At 43.4% G+C, this 24,311-nt stretch overlaps 1 protein-coding gene across 3 annotated transcripts; it reads left to right on the top strand.

Moving 5' to 3' along the window:
* The first annotated feature begins 966 nt into the window (after positions 1–966).
* On the top strand, positions 967–24,175 carry LOC130188151 (keratin, type I cytoskeletal 13-like). 3 transcript variants are annotated; one of them, XM_056406316.1, is made up of 6 exons: positions 967–1,541; positions 22,276–22,358; positions 22,954–23,110; positions 23,190–23,351; positions 23,425–23,550; positions 24,026–24,175. In XM_056406316.1, the coding sequence occupies exons 1-6, from the start codon at positions 1,125–1,127 to the stop codon at positions 24,173–24,175; spliced, it is 1,095 nt and encodes a 364-aa protein (XP_056262291.1). In that variant the 5' UTR covers positions 967–1,124. The 3 variants fall into 3 exon arrangements, with proteins under 3 accessions (XP_056262291.1, XP_056262290.1, XP_056262289.1); XM_056406315.1 differs by lacking the exon at positions 24,026–24,175 and having other exon boundaries at positions 23,190–23,997; XM_056406314.1 differs by lacking the exons at positions 22,276–22,358; positions 24,026–24,175 and having other exon boundaries at positions 1,043–1,541; positions 23,425–23,997.
* Positions 24,176–24,311: the final 136 nt, after the last annotated feature.

Raw genomic sequence — 24,311 nt, 5'->3', positions numbered from 1 at the left:
CCTACAATAATAACTTTATCAGTTTTAAGAACCAAACTTGATATAAATTCTGAGAATTCAGATATAAACTCTGAATATGGACCTGGTGGCGGTACAGAATCACAAATAGAATTGGCTGTAGTGTTTTCCAGGTTGGATGTGAAAGACTAAGAACAAGGCTTTCAAATGAGTTGTAGTGTAATTTTGGTTTAGGATTAATTAATAGGCTCGATTCAAAGATGGCTGCTACTCCACCTCCTCGACCGGTGCCTCGAGGAATGTGAGTATTAATATGACTTGGAGGAGTCGATTCATTCAGGCAGACATATTCTTCATGGCTCAGCCAGGTTTCAGTTAGGCAACATAAATCAATGTGATTATCTGATATTAAATCATTTAGTAACACAGCTTTAGATGACAGAGATCGAATATTTAGGAGACCACATTTAATAGACCTGTTTTGTTGCACTGCTGAAATAATGGTGTTAACTTGTATAAGGTTATTGTGTACGACTCCTCTATATGCTAGTGCCAAGTCCAGACCAACAAGTCCATTTGCTAGTGCCAAGTCCAGACCAACAAGTCCATATGCTAGTGCCAAGTCCAGACCAACAAGTCCATATGCTCTTAATGCAAAATATTTACCATAGAATTTGATTATTATGCTTTGCTGCAGAATGAGTTCAAGTCTGGGAGGTCACAAAGGAGTGAATCGGTTTGACAGAGATGGATGTAATTTTTTTAATATTTCTGAGCGCCAGTAAAAACATGACAGAACCAGTTTTGTGATGACTGTTAAAACAGAGCGCTGACTTGTTGGCCAGGTGAAACACGACAACCTGCAGAAACCAGGTGCAGCCCGACGCTCTGGACGCTGTGCACCAATGTAAGGACGCATTAAAGAGGACGAACACGTTGCATTGGTACATGCAGCAAATACAAGTACCTCCGAGCACAGTACTTGATCTTCAGGGTCACGATCCACATCGGGGGTGTGGACTGTGACCCCGCCCCTCACCTGCAGCTCAGCCCACCTGAGAGCCTTTTTAAAGAAGCTGATCCGTCTCCTCTCACACTCGCTCCACTGGAGAAGACGAGCCGACTCCCTCTTCTTTCATCACTCCATCATCATCACCATCACCAGTATGTTCTCCCTCGGTGGTGGAGGAGCATCCGTCAGCCGAGGCATGAGCTCGTACAGCATGTCTGGAGGAGCGGGTAATCGTGGCGTCAGCATCTCCCGGGCCGGCGGCGGCGGATACAGCGGCTTCAGCTCGGGTGGTGGAGGAGGCTTCGCCTCAGGTGGAGGATTCGGCTCAGGTGGTGGAGGAGGCTTCGGCTTCAGCGCCTCCAGCAGCACCGACAGCTCCATCGGCAACGAGAAGGCCACCATGCAGAACCTGAACGAGCGCCTGGCCTCCTACCTGGAGAAGGTGTCGAAGCTGGAGACGGCCAACGGGGAGCTGGAGCTCAAGATCCGGCAGTTTGTGGAGAGCAAGGTCGGGCCCAGCACCAGGGACTACGAACACTTCTTCGTCACCATCGCGGAGCTGCAGGTCAAGGTGAGGAAGAGGGGCAGGGCGACTGTGGGTCAGTGGTTAGCGGGTCCGTCTTTCAATCAGGGGGTTGGTGGTTCGATCCCCGCACTAGTCCATGTGTCCTTGAGCGAGACTCTCGACCCTGAGCTGCTCCCTGTAGCTGCTCCACGGTGTGTGAATGCAACATGATGTCAGGGTCAGCTGAAGGACATGTGATGTCATGGGACGAGGGGTTCATGTGCGTCGGTACTGGGACCAGCTGAAGTGATGACGCACTGCAGAACTTAAACATCTGTATTAACTGAGTCTCGCTGACTGGTCCTGATAACGAGAGATTAGTTCTTGGGAACAGATGAAACTTCTTCTGTTCTTCATAACGGGCCACAGAGTGTTAGAGGAACTGGAGGCTGACACCCTGGAGCCGTCAGGGCCCAGTTCTGCTCCACCTGAGATCACACCTGATCACCCCCCCCCCCCCCCCCCCCCGCCAAGAACTAGGAATACCTTTGTGTCAAAGCTACAACTGCTAGTTGCATACACCCCATATTTATATAATTTTATATATATGAAATTATATAAATTATATAAATTATAATTGTAGATATACTTTTATATATATATACAGGCACGTGCTCAGACATTTTGGGGGGCAGGTGCTCAAACCCAAAAAAAGGGCACCGAATGCCCAAAAAAAATTCTGACAGTTGAAGCATAAGCATCAATACACTGATGATGCAATACATCCTCGACCTGCGTTTCCTCTGGCAGCATCAGACCGCTAGCTTACATATTCTTTATGAATAAAGATGAATTATTATAGAGCAACAACAGTACAAGCGTTCTGATTGGCTAATGGGTCGTCATGTCAGCCACGTATCGCCCTCCTCGCTGGTCTGATACGGATCCGTATTGCCCTCTGACGTCATTTTCAAAATGAGCGATATTGATAGACATCAACAGCCAAGAGCAGTGGTCCTCAAACTAAGGCCCGCGGGCCGGATACGGCCGCCTCCACATTTGGCGCGGCCTTCTGAACAATACCAGAGGCCTTATGATTTGTTTTCAGTCTGGCCACGCAAATCCTAGACTAGCCCGTTAAATAGAACGGAATAAGAATTCTCTCTCTTTCTCTCTCTTCTCTCTCTCTCTCCCTCTTTCTTTTCTCTCTTCTCTCTCCCTCTCTCTATTCTCTCTTCTCTCTCTCTCTCTCTCTCTTCCTCTCTCTTTTCTCTAAACATAACTAACGTTAGTAAACAGCTGCAAAGCTTTGAAATCAGGATTTCGTGAGTTTTTGTTTGTTTATTTATTTTAGGAAACGTCGGACCAGTTGTGACGTCATGTTTTCAGCAGCGTAATGTTGTGGTTGATTTATCACAAAACAACGTCAGGGGACAAACACGTCATGACCTGTTGGTCTGGTGCTGCGCGTCAGAGGAGAAGGAGGTGCAGCCGTTTGGTGGCGCGAGGAGCACTGCGCGAGCACTAAGTGGAAGAGGAGGAGGAGGGAGGGGCGCGGGGGGGGGGCGGGGGGGATCGCCGCGGAGCATGTCCGGGCGAAATTCTCACAAGAACTCAAATAAATGCCCCGTCGGATATCAAAACAGATTTGGGGGGACTTGATGACAGAGAGAGTAACTTTTATTCTTAAATACTGATGAATGAAAAAAGTGGCTCCAGCAAAAAGGGCCCTTTACTCATCCAGAACAAAAGGGGAGGAGCTTGAGCACCACTAGGGCTCTATCTGTGCACGTGCTTGTATATACACCAGTGGCGGGCCGTCAGGGCCAGCAAGGCCTTCTCTGCTGGCCTAAACATCATCAGAATATAATTTTTTTTTTTAAATATATGTTCCCACAAATAAGTATTCAATTATTTCCCAGAGTAAGAGTTATTCTCTTCATTTCATAGCGTTCCTCTTGGTTGCGCTGCTTCCAGCCCCAGGTTGAGATTTGGAGGGCTGGTCTTTATGTTAGATCTTTTATCCAATCATATTCAGCCATCGTGTGTTGCCAGGGGGCTCAAATCTGCCCTTAGGCCTTCAGAATCAACATTGCGGGCGCTGGTAGCTTCAAGTGAATGGGAATGACGATGTTGTGTCAACCAATCAGCTTTAGAGTTGGCTCCTCTAGGCCTTCTAGAAGGCCCCGGAACCGGCACAGGAGCCAGCTAGCAGGCGTAGTGCTGCACGTCTTTTGATTGGATTACCAATATTGAGAGGCGGGGCCTATGGGCAGGTAAATGCAGAACCTCAGAACTAGGAAACTGAATTTGATAAACGAATTAATTCGCGTACTACTAAGCTTTTCAACCCACAATGGCGGAAGGAGGAGAAGATATCGATTTGGTCGAGGATATAATTATAACGCCATTCTCAAGACGAACTTTAAGACCGACGCCGACGCTACAAAGCCCGTCACAGGCGGGACAGGGGCTCGCTCGCCACTTTCAAAGTTCCAACTACGAGCGCTACCGATGGCTCAGGCTCCGAGAAGCTCTGCACACCGGACTGCTGGGAATGCCTATTATTTGCAAGTGATGGATTTGGTGTTGGGAGCCACACTGGCTTTGCAAACTTGAGTTGTCTAACCGAGGCAGCAACGAGACACCAGAGTCCGGCTCGGCACCTACAAGCAACAGTGCTTTGAAACCTTCTGGGGACACGGAGCGGATCTACAGATCAACGAACAGGCGGCAACGGAGCTGCACAACGAAAAGGTGAAGAACAAGAGGGACATATTGAAAAGACTCATTATTGTGTCATGTGTTTAAACAGGAACTTTCATCTTCATCATCACGGTGAAACTGCTCTGGTGACAAGGCGCTGTTTAGTGAACACATTGTAAACAAAAGTTGGACTTAAAGCTAAAAGTTTGTGGACCAGAAATGGATAGAAGAAGAATATTAATATAACTCTGTTGCACTCCACTATCTTCTTGCCTATTAGTTGAACTGGACTGTATTGTACTCTTCCCCTGCAATTCTCTGAAGAGAAATGTCAATTTCAAGGTGACGTAACGCCTGGTTCTCCTGCGTCTCTGTCTACCTGTAGAGTGTCTCTAGAGCCATGGCGTCATAATGATGTCATGAGAGGTGGATTAATTCGGGTGGGACTGTGTAGGACCTCACTGAAGGCCCCAGGCCCACGGCACGCCACTGGTATACACATATGTATATATACTTTTATATATATATACATATTTGTATATAAAATGATTAGGGCTGCAACTAACGATTATTTTAATAATAACCACGTTTTCTACGTTATCCTCTTGTGGAAATGCCACACGTCGTGACATGTAGCGCCCTGGTGTCTGGGTTCATGACGTCACCCGGAGGCACACTTAGCTCCGTGAATGTCTCCGACGACGTGAATGACTTCCGCATCCAGCGCCACGTGAGCAGCAGCAGCCAATTAGATTCATCAACAGAGGAGCAGCTCAGCGCTGATTGGCTCTCACAACGCAGCGTTCAGTCTCTCCTCTCCCTCTCGCTCCGCTCTTGTTTCTCCTGCGCCGCTCTGCGCTCAACTTTGTTTATACTCCATGACTTATTGAGCGCCGTAATAATCGCGCGACACAACGAATCGATAATGAAATTCGTTGCCAACTATTTTAATAATCGATTTTTATCGATTCGTTGTTGCAGCCCTAAAAATGATATATATATATATATATTTGTAAATATATATATACAAATATAAATATATATTAAAGCTGCAAGCAGCGTCGAACGGGTCCTCGCTCACCCGCGCCGGTCGGGGGAGCCGGCGGGACGCCGGCCCGCCTGGCCGAGGACACGCCAGTCGGACTCGACTCGGGCCGCGACTTGTAACGAGCGCGACAAGTTTGGGGCAGTTTCGACAAAGTCCAGTTTCGCCACTAGGTGGCGCTTTAACTACATGAACATATTCATGCATCATGTGTCCCTATAAACAAAAACTCACGAAATCCGTGATTTAAAAGCCTCGTCCAGCTGATTACTGACGTTAGTTATGTTAGAGTAGAGAGAGGGAGAGAGAGAAAAGAGAGAGAGAGAGAGAGTTCTTATTCCATTCTAAATAACGGGCTAGTCAAACAAATTTGGGGCGGACTGAAGGAAGTCCAGTTGAGCCACTAGGTGGCGCTTTAACTACGTGAACATATTCATGCGTCGTGTGTCCCTACGTGAAGTATAGATCACGTCATGTAAATTCAATGTAAAAAAAAAAAGTGATGAAAAAAAGCTGCCTTGTCTTGGAATTGAACACGCATCTCCAGGTGTCCAGACCAACACTTAACATGGTGAGCTATGAGCCAGCTGGTTTACAGGCAGCCGTAGGAGCTCACATTATTTTGGGCAGAAAAATTTGGTTATTTTACTTCTCAATAGGTGATCAATAGGTGTTCCTCCAAGAAATGTGCTTGTTTCTTCGTGTGAATGTGTTCAGGCCTTGACTGGCATCACACATGATTTTTTGGGGAAGTATTGGATGAGATTAAGCAATAGTTTTTAACATAAAGAAATCACAGAAAGTAAAAAATTATTGGCAGTAAAAAAACGTAAATTTCCTACTGACGAAAAGTCCGTTTTTTTCACAGTGTTCATTATTCAAGTCTTGAGATTCTATAAAACTGATTTTTAGCCGATTCTGTTGGCGTTTTGTGGGAGAAATAATCGATGGGGAAAAAGTGGAAAAGGGCCAAATCAAGCAAAAAACGCCAAAAAACGCCAAAAACGGCCAACTTTGGTGAATTATTGTAGCGCCCCCTACGGTTCAAATTGCACGAAATTTGCTGTGAATGTTCCAGGCTCCATTCTGCACATATCCTGAAAGTCTGTTATTTTTTCCCAATAGTGTTGAAGTTATGAGCATTACAAAACAGGACACGCCCCTAAAATGTTCGTTGGGCCATAGATCCTTACCACAATGATATATTTGAAATAAGATGATAGATCTTAGATGATATAGCTTCCATGATCATTATCTCCAATAGGTTTGGTTTGAATTGGACCCCGTATGTCGGAGCAAACGCCTCTGATGTGTTTTTCACCAAAAAAAATATGGCGGAAAATTTAAGTAGGCGGAGCTTAGGGTCCTGAGAGGCTTTTTTGTAGAGCAGGTCCAAGTGGACATGGGAAAAATAAAAGCTAGTCATTTGAACAAACTGGGTGAGGGGCGTCGCCGGTCAAACTTCCAGGTGGCGCTAGAGAGCAATTTTTGAAAGCCGAATTTCGAAGTCGGTGTCATCCGTCTATTTTCACCAAGCCTGACAAGCTTGCCAAATTTGGTGAGTTTTGGGATATGATACATACCCCCAATATGCGCCCAATGTTCAAAAATAAGATGCGGAATAAGAATAATTAAAGCTGCAAGCAGCGTCGAACGGGTCCTCGCTCACCCGCGCCGGTCGGGGGAGCCGGCGTGACGCCCGCCAGGCCGAGGACGCGCACGCCGGTCGTACTCGACTCGGGCCGCGACTTGTAACGAGCGACAAGTTTGGGGCGGATTCGACAAAGTCCAGTTTCGCCACTAGGTGGCGCTTTAACTACGTGAACATATTCATGCATCATGTGTCCCTATAAACAAAAACTTACGAAATCCGTGATTTAAAAGCCTCCAGCTGTTTACTGACGTTAGTTATGTTAGAGTAGAGAGGAGAGAGAGAGAGAGAGAGAGAGAGGAGAGAAAGAGAGAAAAAAAAGAGAAAGAGTTCTTATTCCATTCTAAATAACGGGCTAGTCTAGGATTTGGCCAGACTGAAAAAAAATCATAATGCCTCTCTGGTATTGTTCAGAGGCCGGGCCAAATGTGGAGGCGGGCCTTAGTTTGAGGACCACTGCTCTTGGCTGTCTATCAATATAGCTCATTTTGAAAATGACGTAAGAGGGCAATGGATCTGTATCAGACCAGCGAGGAGGGCAGTAGAGAGAGAGAGAGGAGGAGACAGAGAGAGGAGACAGAGAGAGAGAAAAAGAGAGAGGAGAGAGAGAGAAGAGAAGGAAAAAGAGAGAGGAGAGAGAAAAAGAGACAGAGAGAGTTCTTATTCCATTCTAAATAACGGGCTAGTCAAACAAATTTGGGGCGGACTGAAGGAAGTACAGTTGAGCCACTAGGTGGCGCTTTAACTATGTGAACATATTCATGCGTCTGTGTCCCTACGTGAAGTAGAGATCACGTCATGTAAATTCAATGTAAAAAAAAAAAGTGATGAAAAAATGCTGCCTTGTCTTGGAATCGAACACGCATCTCCAGGTGTCCAGACCAACACTTATCATGGTGAGCTATGAGCCAGCTGGTTTACAGGCAGCCGTAGGAGCTCACATTATTTTGGGCAGGAAAATTTGGTTATTTTACTTCTCAATAGGTGATCAATAGGTGTTCCTCCAAGAAATGTGCTTGTTTCTTCGTGTGAATGTGTTCAGGCCTTGACTGGCATCACACATGATTTTTTGGAAGTGTCGGATGAGTTTAAGCAATAGTTTTAACATAAATAAATCACAGAAAGTACAAAATTATTGGCAGTAAAAACGTAATTTTCTACCGACGAAAAGTCCGTTTTTTCACAGTGTTCATTGTTCAAGTCTTGAGATTCTATAAAACTTATTTTGAGCCGATTCTGTTGGCGTTTTGTGGGAGAAATAATCGAAGGGGAAAAAGTGGAAACTGGCCAAATCAAGCGAAAAACGCCAAAAAACGCCCAAAACGGCCAACTTTGGTGAATTATTGTAGCGCCCCCTACGGTTCAAATTGCACGAAATTTGCTGTGAATGTTTCAGGCTCCATTCTGCACATATCCTGAAAGTCTGTTATTTTTTTCCCAATAGTGTTGAAGTTATGAGCATTACAAAACAGGACACGCTCCTAAAATGTTCGTTCGGCCATAGATAATTACCACAACAATATATTTGAAAAAAGATGATAGATCTTAGATGATATAGCTTCCATGATCATTATCTCCAATAGGTTTGGTATGAATTGGACCCCGTATGTCGGAGCAAACGCCTCTGATGTGTTTTTCACCAAAAAATATGGCGGAAAATTTAAGTAGGCGGAGCTTAGGGTCCTGAGAGCTTTTTGTAGAGCAGGTCCAAGTGGACTTGGGAAAATAAAAGCTAGTCATTTAACCATACTGGGTGAGGGGCGTCGCCGGTCAAACTTCCAGGTGGCGCTAGAGAGCAATTTTTGAAAGCCGAATTTCGAGGTCGGTGTCATTCAATAACTTTATTTTCACCAAGCCTGACAAGCTTGCCAAATTTGGTGAGTTTTGGGATATGATACATACCCCCAATATGCCCCCAATGTTCAAAAATAAAAATCCAGAAGAATAATAATACCCCTAACAATTTCAATAGGTTCCTCTCGGTCAGACTTCGTCTGTCGCTCGGACCCTAATTAAAGCTGCAAGCAGCGTCGAACGGGTCCTCGCTCACCCGCGCCGGTCGGGGGAGCCGGCGGGACGCCGGCCCGCCCGGCCGAGGACGCGCCGGTCGGACTCGACTCGGGCCGCGACTTGTAACGAGCGCGACAAGTTTGGGGCAGTTTCGACAAAGTCCAGTTTCGCCACTAGGTGGCGCTTTAACTACATGAACATATTCATGCATCATGTGTCCCTATAAACAAAAACTCACGAAATCCGTGATTTAAAAGCCTCGACCAGCTGTTTACTGACGTTAGTTATGTTAGAGTAGAGAGAGGAGAGAGAAGAGAGAGAGAGAGGAGAGAGAAAAAGAGAGAGAGTAGAGTTTTATTTCTTCTAAAAATAACGGTCTAGTCTATTGCATTGGCCAGACTGAAAAAAATCATAATGCCTCTCTGGTATTGTTCAGAGGGCCGGGCCAAATGTGGTGGGGGGCCTTTGTTTGAGGACCACTGCTCTTGGCTGTCTATCAATATAGCTCATTTGAAAATAGCGAAGAGGGCAATACGGATCTGTATCAGACCAGCGAGGGCAGTAGAGAGAGGAGAGAGAGAGGAGAGAGAGAGAGAGAGAGAAGAGAGAAGAGAGAGAAAAAGAGAGAGAGAGAGAAAAAGAGAGAGAGAGAGAGTTCTTATTCCATTCTAAATAACGGGCTAGTCTAGGATTTGCGTGGCCAGACTGAAAAAAAAAATCATAATGCCTCTCTGGTATTGTTCAGAGGGCCGGGCCAAATGTGGAGGCGGGCCTTAGTTTGAGGACCACTGCTCTTGGCTGTCTATCAATATAGCTCATTTTGAAAATGACGTAAGAGGGCAATACGGATCCGTATCAGACCAGCGAGGAGGGCAGTAGAGAGAGAGAGAGAGGAGAGAGAAGAGAGAGGAGACAGAGAGAGGAGACAGAGAGAAGAGAGAGAAAAAGAGAGAGAGAGAGAGAGTTCTTATTCCATTCTAAATAACGGGCTAGTCAAACAAATTTGGAGCGGACTGAAGGAAGTCCAGTTGAGCCACTAGGTGGCGCTTTAACTACGTGAACATATTCATGCGTCCTGTGTCCCTACGTGAAGTAGAGATCACGTCATGTAAATTCAATGTAAAAAAAAAAAGTGATGAAAAAAAGCTGCCTTGTCTTGGAATCGAACACGCATCTCCAGGTGTCCAGACCAACACTTAACATGGTGAGCTATGAGCCAGCTGGTTTAGAGGCAGCCGTAGGAGCTCACATTATTTTGGGCAGAAAAATTTGGTTATTTTACTTCTCAATAGGTGATCAATAGGTGTTCCTGGAAGAAATGTGCTTGTTTCTTCATGTGAATGTGTTCAGGCCTTGACTGGCATCACACATGATTTTTTGGGGAAGTATTGGATGAGATTAAGCAATAGTTTTTAACATAAAGAAATCACAGAAAGTAAAAAATTATTGGCAGTAAAAAAACGTAATTTCCTACCGACGAAAAGTCCGTTTTTTTTCACAGTGTTCATTATTCAAGTCTTGAGATTCTATAAAACTGATTTTTAGCCGATTCTGTTGGCGTTTTGTGGGAGAAATAATCGATGGGGAAAAAGTGGAAAAGGGCCAAATCAAGCGAAAAACGCCAAAAAACGCCAAAAACGGCCAACTTTGGTGAATTATTGTAGCGCCCCCTACAGTTCAAATTGCACGAAATTAGCTGTGAATGTTTCAGGCTCCATTCTGCACATATCCTGAAAGTCTGTTATTTTTTTCCCCAATAGTGTTGAAGTTATGAGCATTTCAAAACAGGACACGCCCCTAAAATGTTCGTTGGGCCATAGATCCTTACCACAATGATATATTTGAAAAAGGATGATAGATCTTAGATGATGTAGCTTCCATAATCATTATCTCCAATAGGTTTGGTTTGAATTGGACCCCGTATGTCGGAGCAAACGCCTCTGATGTGTTTTTCACCAAAAAAAATATGGTGGAAAATTTAAGTAGGCGGAGCTTAGGGTACTGAGAGGCTTTTTTGTAGAGCAGGTCCAAGTGGACTTGTGAAAAAAAAAGCTAGTCATTTGAACATACTGGGTGAGGGGCGTCGCCGGTCAAATTTACAGGTGGCGCTAGAGAGCAATTTTTTAAAGCCGAATTTCGACGTCATTGTCATCCGGCTATTTTCACCAAGCCTGACAAGCTTGCCAAATTTGGTGAGTTTTGGGATATGATACATACCCCCAATATGCGCCCAATGTTCAAAAATAAGAAGCGGAATAAGAATAATTAAAGCTGCAAGCAGCGTCGAACGGGTCCTCGCTCACCCGCGCCGGTCGGGGGAGCCGGCGAGACGCCGCGCCGAGGGCCGGGCGCGCCGGTCGGACTCGACTCGGCCGCGACTTGTAACGAGCGACAAGTTTGGGGCGGATTCGACAATGTCCAGTTTCGCCACTAGGTGGCGCTTTAACTACATGAACATATTCATGCATCATGTGTCCCTATAAACAAAAACTCACGAAATCCGTGATTTAAAAGCCTCGTCCAGCTGTTTACTGACGTTAGTTATGTTAGAGTAGAGAGAGGGAGAGAGAGGAGAGAGAAGAGAGAGGAGACAGAGAGAGAAGAGAGAGAGAAGAGAGAGAAAAAGAGAGAGAGAGGAGAGAGAGAGAGAGAGAGAGAGAGAGAGAGAGTTCTTATTCCATTCTAAATAACGGGCTAGTCAAACAAATTTGGGGCGGACTGAAGGAAGTCCAGTTGAGCCACTAGGTGGCGCTTTAACTACGTGAACATATTCATGCGTTGTGTGTCCCTACGTGAAGTAGAGATCACGTCATGTAAATTCAATGTAAAAAAAAAGTGATGAAAAAAAGCTGCGTTGTCTTGGATTCGAACACACATCTCCAGGTGTCCAGACCAACACTTATGATGGTGAGCTATGAGCCAGCTGGTTTACAGGCAGCCGTAGGAGCTCACATTATTTTGGGCAGAAAAATTTGGTTATTTTACTTCTCAATAGGTGATCAATAGGTGTTCCTCCAAGAAATGTGCTTGTTTCTTCATGTGAATGTGGTCAGGCCTTGACTGGCATCACACATGATTTTTTGGGGAAGTATTGGATGAGTTTAAGCAATAGTTTTTAACAAAAAGAAATCACAGAAAGTACAAAATTATTGGCAGTAAAAAAACGTAAATGTTTTACCGACGAAAAGTCCGTTTTTTTTCACAGTGTTCATTATTCAAGTCTTGAGATTCTATTAAACTGATTTTTAGCCGTTTCTGTTGGCGTTTTGTGGGAGAAATAATCGATGGGGGAAAAGTGGAAAAGGGCCAAATCAAGCGAAAAACGCCAAAAAACGCCAAAAACGGCCAACTTTGGTGAATTATTGTAGCGCCCCCTACGGTTCAAATTGCACAAAAGTTGCTGTGAATGTTCCAGGCTCCATTCTACACATATCCTGACAGTCTGTTATTTTTTTCTCCCAATAGTGTTGAAGTTATGAGCATTACAAAACAGGACACGCCCCTAAAATGTTCGTTCGGCCATAGATGCTTAGCACAATAATATATTTGGAAAAAGATGATAGATCTTAGATGATATAGCTTCCATGATCATTATCTCCAATAGGTTTGGTTTGAATTGGACCCCGTATGTCGGAGCAAACGCCACTGATGTGTTTTTCACTAAAAAAAATATGGCGGAAAATTTAAGTAGGCGGAGCTTAGGGTCCTGAGAGGCTTTTTTGTAGAGCAGATCCAAGTGGACGTGGGAAAAATAAAAGCTAGTCATTTGACCATACTGGGTGAGGGGCGTCGCCGGTCAAACTTCCAGGTGGCGCTAGAGAGCAATTTTTGAAAGCCGAATTTCGAGGTCGGTGTCATCCGTCTATTTTCACCAAGCCTGACAAGCTTGCCAAATTTGGTGAGTTTTGGGATATGATACATACCCCCAATATGCCCCCAATGTTCAAAAATAAAAATCCAGAAGAAGAATTAAAGCTGCAAGCAGCGTCGAACGGGTCCTCGCTCACCCACGCCGGTCGGGGGAGCCGGCGGGACGCCGGCCCGCTCGGCCGAGGGCGCCGGTCGGACTCGACTCGGGCCGCGACTTATAACGAGCACGACAAGTTTGGGGCAGATTCGACAAAGTCCAGTTTCGCCACTAGGTGGCGCTTTAACTACATGAACATATTCATGTGTCACGTGTCCCTACATGAAGTAAAAATAAATAAACCAAAGCCTGAAAAACCCTTGCCAAAATTTTTGAGTTTTTGGGATAGAAAAAAAGGAAGAAAAAAAGAAGGAAGAAGAAGAAAAGAAGAGGGAAGGTTTTTTCCCAAAAAAGGGGGGGAAACCGGGGGGTGGGGCCTTTGGACCACGGGGCCGCTTTAAAGGAACAATTTGGGGGTTGGGAATAAAGCCCCCAGTTTCGAAAAGGTGGCCCCTTTCCCGTGAACAACATCTCAGGTGTGCCCCTTAAAGGTGAGATAAGCCAGGGGTTTCAAAAAAATTTTTTGGGAAAAAATTTGGGTTAATTCCAAAGGGGGATCTAGGTTTTCCCCAAAAATGGGGGCTTGCCATTGGTTTCGGGCCCTTGAGGATTCCACATTTTTTTTGGGAAGAAAAATTTTGGTTATTTTTAAAAAAAAAATAAGGTAAAAATTTAGGGTGTTTTCCTGGAAAAAGTCCTTTTTTTCCCGTTTTAATTTTAAAGGCCTTAAATTCATAAAACTGTTTTTTCCCGATTTGGGGGTTTGGCGTTTTTAAAATAAAAAAATAAAAAGTAAAAAAATTTTTAAAGAAAAACCCAAAAACCCCCGCCAAAAGGCCCTTTTTTGGTGAATTTTTTCCCCCCCTTAGGTTTAAAACAAAATTTTTCCCGTTTGTTGGCTTTTGGGAAAAAAACCCGGGGGAAAATTTGGAAAAGGGAAATTAAGCAAAAAACCCCAAAAACCCCCCAAAACGGGGCCAAATTTTAAATTTTTTAAAAAGGGTTAGGTTTAAATTGCCCAAATTTTTAATGGTTTGGTTTTTGGGCCCCCTTTTCCGGAAAAGCCTGATTTTTTTCCCAAAAAAGGTTTAATTTGGGGGAGCTTAAAACGGAACCCCCTTTTTTTTGGGGCCAAATGGATTTAAAAAAATATATTTGAAAAGGGTAAAGGGCTTGGGTTCCAAATTTAAATTCCAAAGGTTTTTTAAAAGGCCCGAATTTGGGAGGTCTGATGGTTTTTCACCAAAAAAAGGTTGGAAAATTTGGGGTTTTTTGGGTATGAAATTTTTTTTAAAAAGCGGAAGGGAAAAATTGTGAAAAACCCCAAGGGTTTTTGAAAAACCCGGGTGGGGGCCGCCCGGGCCTTTACGGTGGCCGCTGGGCAATTTTAAAGCCAATTTGGGGCGGTTGAAAAACCCATTTTCCCAAGGGGGCGTTTAAATTTAAAATTTTGGGGATATGCCCCCTCCCCAAAAAGGCCCCCAAATTTTAAAAATTTAAAAAAGGGAAAAAGAAAAAGGGGCCTTCCCGAATTAACCCGCCCTGCCAAACCAAAACCCCTTTCGGGGAAAGCCGGGGACGGCCCCGGGGTTCACTTTTTTTGGGCCAAAAAATTTTTAACCCAAAGGGTTTGGGTTTCCCGGAAAAAGTCCGTTTCCCCTTAAGGTTTTGGCCTTAACCATAACATATTTTTGCTTAGTTTAGAGAAGAATATTTTCATGAAATTTAAAAAAGTAAAAAAGGGGATAAAAAACCTTTCCTTTAAAACGAAAACCGTTTTTCCGGGTTTTCCCAACCAACAATTCTTAAAAAACTTTTTAACCAAATTTTTGGCGGGGGAGAAATTTTTGGGGGGAAAATTTTTGGGGAAATCCAAAAACCCAAAAACGAAAAAGGAATTTTGGGTGAATTTTTCCCCAAACAAACAAAAATTTTTTGTAAATTTTGGTTTTTGAAAACCAAAATCAACCCAAAAAAAAAAAAAATTTTAAAAAAAAAAAAAAAATTTTTTCTTTGGGCCAAAATTTCCACAATTAATTTAAAAATAATGATTTAAATTTTTATTAAAAAAAAGGGGAATTTCCCCTCGGGGAAAATTGATGTGTTTTTACCAAAAAAAAAGGTAAAATTTTTAAGTGGCAAATTAATAATTTTGGTTGAATTTAATGGAAAAACTGTTTTAAATCCCAAAATTTTAAAAGGTCCTAAAAACTTTTTGAAATTTTTTAAACCCATTTTAAATAAAATTTAAAGGGTTTTATTTTGGGAAAAGGGTTTTATGTGTTTAAAAAATAAAATGGGTGTCAAATTTAAGCTTACACGGGTATACAGTTTCAGGAAACAAAAAAAACATTCCGCTTGGTCCAATGAGACCCCCAGCTCATGAGTTTTGGTCAGAATTTATCCCCCATAATCGGGGCTAATTTTCACAACATGATAATTTAACAGATTACAAACAATTTAATTCCCTATAGATCTAATTAAATTAATACGGATGTCAGATGTTGGCTTTACAAATACCCCGGGATTCTATGGTTTATTAACGGGCCACTTTTATGAAAATTTCACCGGGGGGAAAATTGATTTGTATTTTTTAACATTTTTAACCTTGGGAACAAAAGCCAATTTGAAATTTTAACCCCAAACATTCCAAATTTTTAAAATAATGTTTTTTTTCTGTTTTAAATTTGTTATTTTAATACAGTTATTATATCCCCAAATGTGACCCCATCTATCATTTCTTTTTTTATTTTAACTGCCCCATTGTTTTCAAACAGAAAAAATTTACCTTTAAAAGAAAATTGGGCCAAGGGATTTTTAAAAATTTATCGGGGCCTTTCCAGACAAAAAACCCTTTGAATTTTGATTTTAATACTTTTGACTTTTTAAAAAAGTTATTTATTTTGGACATTTTAAATGTGTTTTAAAAATTTATTTGATTCTAAAACCCCATTTTTGGAAATATTATAATCGGGTAAAATGATGGATTTAAAATAGGTGAAAGGAAAAAATTTTTTAAAGAAAGTGGGATTAGATACTGGTATTTAATTAACATTTGAATTTTTTTGAAAATCAAACCTCAAAATTTTCCCACCCAAACAATACGCTGATTTTTAAAGCATGAAATTTTTTTGGAATTTTAAAATTTAATATATTTGGAGCGGGGGTTTTGAAAAAGGGAAAAAAAACCCAATCCCCCCTGTTCAGCGGTGAGTATTGGGCCCGGGAAAGCCAATAATGGAAAATGAATTTTAAAATAAAAAAATTTATAACATTAGAATATTGTGAAAAATTTTAAATGAGATTTATTTTTACCAGAGCTTTTTAACCCTTTAAAAAGCAGCCAGTTGAAAATCTATGGATTTGGGGAAAAAAAGAACAATAAATAGGTGATCAATAGGTGTTCCTGGAAGAAATGTGCTTGTTTCTTCGTGTGAATGTGTTCAGGCCTTGACTGGCATCACACATGATTTTTGCGTTAGTATTGCATGAGTTTAAGTAATAGTTTTTAACATATAGAAATCACACAAAGTAACAAATTACTGGCAGTAAAACCGAAATTTCCTACCGACGAAAAGTCCGTTTTTTTTCACAGTGTTCATTATTCAAGTCTTGAGATTCTATAAAACTGATTTTTAGCCGATTCTGTTGGCGTTTTGTGGGAGAAATAATCGATGGGGAAAAAGTGGAAAAGGGCCAATTCAAGCAAAAAACGCCAAAAAACGCCAAAAACAGCCAACTTCTGTGAATTATTGTAGCGCCCCCTACGGTTTAAATTGCACGAAATTTGCTGTGAATGTTCCAGGCTCCCTTCTGCACATATCCTGACAGTCTGTTATTTTTTTTTCCCAATAGTGTTGAAGTTATGAGCATTACAAAACAGGACACGCCCCTAAAATGTTCGCTGGGCCATAGATCCTTACCACAATGATATATTTGAAAAAGGATGATAGATCTTAGATGATGTAGCTTCCATAATCATTATCTCCAATAGGTTTGGTTTGAATTGGACCCCGTATGTCGGAGCAAACGCCTCTGATGTGTTTTCACCAAAAAAAATATGGTGGAAAATTTAAGTAGGCGGAGCTTAGGGTACTGAGAGGCTTTTTTGTAGAGCAGGTCCAAGTGGACTTGTGAAAAAAAAGCTAGTCATTTGAACATACTGGGTGAGGGCGTCGCGGTCAAATTTACAGGTGGCGCTAGAGAGCAATTTTGAAAGCCGAATTTCGAGGTCGGTGTCATCCGGCTATTTTCACCAAGCCTGACAAGCTTGCCAAATTTGGTGAGTTTTGGGATATGATACATACCCCAATATCGCCCAATGTTCAAAATAAGAAGCGGAAGAAGAATTAAAGCTGCAAGCAGCGTCGAGCGGGTCCTCTCTCACCGGCGCGGTCGGGGCGGCGGGAGCGGCGCGGGTCGGACTCGACTCGGGCCGCGACTTATAACGAGCACAAGTTTGGGGCAGATTCGACAAAGTCCAGTTTCGCCACTAGGTGGCGCTTTAACTACGTGAACATATTCATGCATCACGTGTCCCTACGTGAAGTAGAGATCACGTCATGTAAATTCAATGTAAAAAAAAAAGTGATGAAAAAAAGGTGCCTTGCCTTGGAATCGAACACGCATCTCCAGGTGTCCAGACCAACACTTATCATGGTAAGCTATAAGCCAGTTGGTTTACAGGCAGCCGTAGGAGTTCACATTATTTTGGGCAGAAAAATTTGGTTATTTTACTTCTCAATAGGTGATCAATAGGTGTTCCTGGAAGAAATGTGCTTGTTTCTTCGTGTGAATGTGTTCAGGCCTTGACTGGCATCACACATGATTTTTTGCGTTAGTATTGGATGAGTTTAAGTAATAGTTTTTAACATAAAGAAATCACAGAAAGTAAAAAATTATTGGCAGTAAAAACCGAAAATTTCCTACCGACGAAAAGTCCGTTTTTTTTCACAGTGTTCATTATTCAAGTCTTGAGATTCTATAAAACTGATTTTTAGCCGATTCTGTTGGCGTTTTGTGGGAGAAATAATCGATGGGGAAAAAGTGGAAAAGGGCCAATTCAAGCAAAAAACGCCAAAAAACGCCAAAACGGCCAACTTTGGTGAATTATTGTAGCGCCCCTACGGTTTAAATTGCACGAAATTTGCTGTGAATGTTCCAGGCTCCCTTCTGCACATATCCTGACAGTCTGTTATTTTTTTTTCCCAATAGTGTTGAAGTTATGAGCATTACAAAACAGGACACGCCCCTAAAATGTTCGCTGGGCCATAGATCCTTACCACAATGATATATTTGAAAAAGGATGATAGATCTTAGATGATGTAGCTTCCATAATCATTATCTCTAATAGGTTTGGTTTGAATTGGACCCCGTATGTCGGAGCAAACGCCTCTGATGTGTTTTTCACCAAAAAAATATGGTGGAAAATTTAAGTAGGCGGAGCTTAGGGTACTGAGAGGCTTTTTTGTAGAGCAGGTCCAAGTGGACTTGTGAAAAAAAAAGCTAGTCATTTGAACATACTGGGTGAGGGGCGTCGCCGGTCAAATTTACAGGTGGCGCTAGAGAGCAATTTTTGAAAGCCGAATTTCGAGGTCGGTGTCATCCGGCTATTTTCACCAAGCCTGACAAGCTTGCCAAATTTGGTGAGTTTTGGGATATGATACATACCCCCAATATGCGCCCAATGTTCAAAAATAAGAAGCGGAAGAAGAAGAATTAAAGCTGCAAGCAGCGTCGAACGGGTCCTCGCTCACCCGCGCCGGTCGGGGGAGCCGGCGGGACGCGGGCGCGCCGGTCGGACTCGACTCGGGCCGCGACTTATAACGAGCACAAGTTTGGGGCAGATTCGACAAAGTCCAGTTTCGCCACTAGGTGGCGCTTTAACTACGTGAACATATTCATGCATCACGTGTCCCTACGTGAAGTAGAGCTCACGTCATGTAAATTCAATGTAAAAAAAAAAGTGATGAAAAAAAGGTGCCTTGCCTTCGAACACGCATCTCCAGGTGTCCAGACCAACACTTATCATGGTAAGCTATAAGCCAGTTGGTTTACAGGCAGCCGTAGGAGTTCACATTATTTTGGGCAGAAAAATTTGGTTATTTTACTTCTCAATAGGTGATCAATAGGTGTTCCTGGAAGAAATGTGCTTGTTTCTTCGTGTGAATGTGTTCAGGCCTTGACTGGCATCACACATGATTTTTGCGTTAGTATTGGATGAGTTTAAGTAATAGTTTTAACATAAAGAAATCACAGAAAGTAAAAATTATTGGCAGTAAAACCGAAAATTTCCTACCGACGAAAAGTCCGTTTTTTCACAGTGTTCATTATTCAAGTCTTGAGATTCTATAAAACTGATTTTTAGCCGATTCTGTTGGCGTTTTGTGGGAGAAATAATCGAAGGGGAAAAAGTGGAAACTGGCCAAATCAAGCGAAAAACGCCAAAAAACGCCAAAAACGGCCAACTTTGGTGAATTATTGTAGCGCCCCCTACGGTTCAAATTGCACAAAATTTGCTGTGAATGTTCCAGGCTCCATTCTGCACATATCCTGAAAGTCTGTTATTTTTTTTCCCCAATAGTTTTGAAGTTATGAGCATTTCAAAACAGGACACGCCCCTAAAATGTTCGTTGGGCCATAGATCCTTACCACAATGATATATTTGAAAAAAGATGATAGATCTTAGATGATATAGCTTCCATGATCATTATCTCCAATAGGTTTGGTATGAATTGGACCCCGCATTTCGGAGCAAACGCCTCAGATGTGTTTTTTACACAAAAACATATGGCCGAAAGTTTAAGTAGGCGGAGCTTAGGGTCCTGAGAGGCTTTTTTGTAGAGCAGGTCCAAGTGGACTTGGAAAAAAATTAAGCTAGTCATTTGAATATACTGGGTGAGGGGCGTCGCCGGTCAAATTTTTAGGTGGCGCTAGAGAGCAAGCCGAATTTCGAGGTCGGTGTCATCCGTCTATATTCACCAATCCTGACAAGCTTGCCAAATTTGGTGAGTTTTGGGATATGATACGTACCCCCAATGTTCTAAAATAAGATGCGGAATTAAAGCTGCAAGCAGCGTCGAACGGGTCCTCGCTCACCCACGCCGGTTGGGGGAGCCGGCGGGACGCCGCCGCCGGCCGAGGGCGCCGGTCGGACTCGACTCGGGCCGCGACTTATAACGAGCACGACAAGTTTGGGGCAGATTCGACAAAGTCCAGTTTCGCCACTAGGTGGCGCTTTAACTACGTGAACATATTCATGCGTATGTCCCTACGTGAAGTATAGATCACCTCATGTAAATTCAATGGAAAAAAAAAGTGATGAAAAAAAGCTGCCTTGTCTTGGAATCGAACACGCATCTCCAGGTGTCCAGACCAACACTTATCATGGTGAGCTATAAGCCAGCTGGTTTACAGGCAGCCGTAGGAGCTCACATTATTTTGGGCAGAATTTTTTTGTTATTTTACTTCTCAATAGGTGATCAATAGGTGTTCCTCCAAGAAATGCGCTTGTTTCTTCGTGTGAATGTGTTCAGGCCTTGACTGGCATCACACATGATTTTTTGCATTAGTATTGGATGAGTTTAAGCAATCGTTTTTAACATAAAGAAATCACAGAAAGTAAAAAATTATTGGCAGTAAAAAACCGAAAATTTCCTACCCACGAAAAGTCCGTTTTTTTTCACAGTGTTCATTATTCAAGTGTTGAGATTCTATAAAACTGATTTTTAGCCGATTCTGTTGGCGTTTTGTGGGAGAAATAATCGATGGGGAAAAAGTGGAAAAGGGCCAATTCAAGCAAAAAACGCCAAAAAACGGCAAAAACGGCCAACTTTGGTGAATTATTGTAGCGCCCCCTACGGTTTAAATTGCACGAAATTTGCTGTGAATGTTTCAGGCTCCATTCTGCACATATACTGAAAGTCTGTTATTTTTTTTTCCCAATAGTGTTGAAGTTATGAGCATTTCAAAACAGGACACGCCCCTAAAATGTTCGTTGGGCCATAGATCCTTACCACAATGATATATTTGAAAAAGGATGATAGATCTTAGATGATGTAGCTTCCATAATCATTATCTCCAATAGGTTTGGTTTGAATTGGACCCCGTATGTCGGAAATTGCACGAAATTTGCTGTGAATGTTCCAGGCTCCCTTCTGCACATATCCTGACAGTCTGTTATTTTTTTTCCCAATAGTGTTGAAGTTATGAGCATTACAAAACAGGACACGCCCCTAAAATGTTCGCTGGGCCATAGATCCTTACCAGAATGATATATTTGAAATACGATGATAGATCTTAGATGATATAGCTTCCATGATCATTATCTCCAATAGGTTTGGTTTGAATTGGACCCCGTATGTCGGAGCAAACGCCTCTGATGTGTTTTTCACCAAAAAAAATATGGTGGAAAATTTAAGTAGGCGGAGCTTAGGGTACTGAGAGGCTTTTATGTAGAGCAGGTCCAAGTGGACTTGTGAAAAAAAAAGCTAGTCATTTGAACATACTGGGTGAGGGGCGTCGCCGGTCAAATTTACAGGTGGCGCTAGAGAGCAATTTTTTAAAGCCGAATTTCGACGTCGTTGTCATCCGGCTATTTTCACCAAGCCTGACAAGCTTGCCAAATTTGGTGAGTTTTGGGATATGATACATACCCCCAATATGCCCCCAATGTTCAAAAATAAAAAGTGGAATAATAATTCCCCTTACAATTTCAATAGGTTCCTCTCGGTCAGACTTCGTCTGTCGCTCGGACCCTAAGTGGAATAATAATTCCCCTTACAATTTCAATAGGTTCCTCTCGGTCAGACTTCGTCTGTCGCTCGGACCCTAATAATAAGAATTCTAACAATTTCAATAGGTTCCTCTCGGTCAGACTTCGTCTGTCGCTCGGACCCTAATAAGAACTCTAACAATTTCAATAGGTTCCTCTCGGTCAGACTTCGTCTGTCGCTCGGACCCTAATAATAATAAGAACTCTAACAATTTCAATAGGTTCCTCTCGGTCAGACTTCGTCTGTCGCTCGGACCCTAATAATAATACCCCTAACAATTTCAATAGGTTCCTCTCGGTCAGACTTCGTCTGTCGCTCGGACCCTAATAATTCCCCTAACAATAACAATAGGGTCCTCTCGGACAGACTTCGTCTGTCGCTCGGACCCTAATAATAAGAACCCTAACAATTTCAATAGGTTCCTCTCGGTCAGACTTCGTCTGTCGCTCGGACCCTAATAATAATAATACCCCTAACAATTTCAATAGGTTCCTCTCGGTCAGACTTCGTCTGTCGCTCGGACCCTAATAATTCCCCTAACAATTTCAATAGGTTCCTCTCGGTCAGACTTCGTCTGTCGCTCGGACCCTAATAAGCAGTAAACAGCGCATACCTTCCTCTCTCCTGATTGGTCATCATTGTTTCAGATCCAGGACGCCATCTTGGCCAAAGGCTCCGTCCTGCTGAGCATCGACAACTCCAAGCTGGCTCAGGACGACTTCAGACTGAAGTCAGTGACTCCTGAAACATGTTAAGATCAAATCACACAGAAACCAATGCAGAGTGCAAGAAATGAACCAATAACTCAGATACGGGGTCTCCAGCCGACAGCAGCAGGGCCTCCTGCAGCTCGTTGTCTCCACCTGCTGACGGCTGTGGAAACAACACAAAATACACATAAATACATAATTTAGATTATATAAATATATATATTATAGTATTATATATTAAATACCATTTTTATAGATGTAATATATAATATAATTTTATTATTTATATATAATACATATACGTATTAAATATATATTATACATATATGAAATATATATATATCATATTATTAATATTAATATATTATTAATTTATATATAAAATATTGACATAATATATTAAATATTATTATTATATATAATATATGTATGTAATATATATATATTATATATATTTGTATATTATATATATACATATTTATAATATATATCTATATATAATTTATTATTTATTCTTTCTTCTTTGAAGTGGTTTCAGTGGATCTTCCCGGTGGAGGTCTGAAGCTCATATTTGGCCTTTTTGTCCCTCCCGTGTTGCCGTCCTGAACGCTGCAGGTTCGAGAACGAGCTGTCGATGCGTCAGACGGTGGAGGCCGACATCGCCGGGCTGAAGATGCTGCTGGGGGAACTTGGCGTGGCCAAGATAGACCTGACCATGCAGATCGAGACTCTGACCGAGGAGCTGCTGAGCATGAAGAAGAACCACGAGGAGGTACCCGGTGGCCAGACACCAGCTGTAGTGGTCTGATGTGGTCCCATGTGGCCTGATGACACCTCCTCGCTCTCCTCAGGACCTGCTGGCCATGCGGACCCAGATGAGCGGCCAGGTGAACGTAGAGGTGGACGCCGCTCCTCACAACGACCTCAACAAGATGATCGAGGACCTGAGGGAGCAGTACGAGGCCATGAACGCCAAGACCAACCGGGAGCTGGAGGCCTGGTACCAGAGCAAGGTGGGCGGAGCCTCCTGCGGGAGCAGCAGCAGGCTCCTCCTCCAGCCGCTAATCCTCCTCCTCCTCCTCCCAGTCCGAGATGCTCAGCCAGGAGGTGCTGACTGCCGAGGTGACGATGAAAGCAACGACGTCGGACGTGAAGACCGTGAAGACTCAACTCCAGTCTCTGCACATCGAGCTGCAGTCACAACTGAGCATGGTGAGACCAGGACTCAGGGTCCTAGTGGACCAGGTCTCAGGGTCCTAGTGGACCAGGACTCACAGGGTCCTAGTGGACCAGGTCTCAGGGTCCTAGTGGACCAGGACTCACAGGGTCCTAGTGGACCAGGTCTCAGGGTCCTAGTGGACCAGGACTCACAGGGTCCTAGTGGACCAGGTCTCAGGGTCCTAGTGGACCAGGACTCAGGGTCCTAGTGGACCAGGACTCACAGGGTCCTAGTGGACCAGCAGGACTCACAGGGTCCTAGTGGACCAGCAGGACTCACAGGGTCCTAGTGGACCAGCAGGACTCACAGGGTCCTAGTAGACCAGGTCTCAGGGTCCTAGTGGACCAGGACTCCGGGTCCTCGTGGACCAGGACTCCGGGTCCTCGTGGACCAGGACTCACAGGGTCCTAGTGGACCAGGACTCCGGGTCCTCGTGGACCAGGACTCAGGGTCCTCGTCTCTCTCCAGAAAGCGTCTCTTGAGGCCCATTTGGCTGAGGTCCAGAAGCGCTCCTCCATGCAGCTCTCTGGGTACCAGATGCAGGTGAGCAGGAGACGCTGCGCCTCCCCTTGTAGTCCTGCTGACCTTCAGCTGAACCTCCTGCTGCTCCTCAGGTGACGTCCATGGAGGAGCAGCTGGTGCTGCTGAGGGCCGACCTGGAGAGGCAGGGCCAGGAGTACCAGATGCTGCTGGACATCAAGACCCGGCTGGAGATGGAGATCGCAGAGTACCGCCGCCTGCTGGACGGGGAGGC

The sequence above is a fragment of the Pseudoliparis swirei genome, chromosome 23 (assembly GCF_029220125.1).
Source record: "Pseudoliparis swirei isolate HS2019 ecotype Mariana Trench chromosome 23, NWPU_hadal_v1, whole genome shotgun sequence".
In the NCBI taxonomy this organism is placed as follows: domain Eukaryota; kingdom Metazoa; phylum Chordata; class Actinopteri; order Perciformes; family Liparidae; genus Pseudoliparis; species Pseudoliparis swirei.
This window is presented reverse-complemented; position numbering and strand designations above follow the sequence as displayed.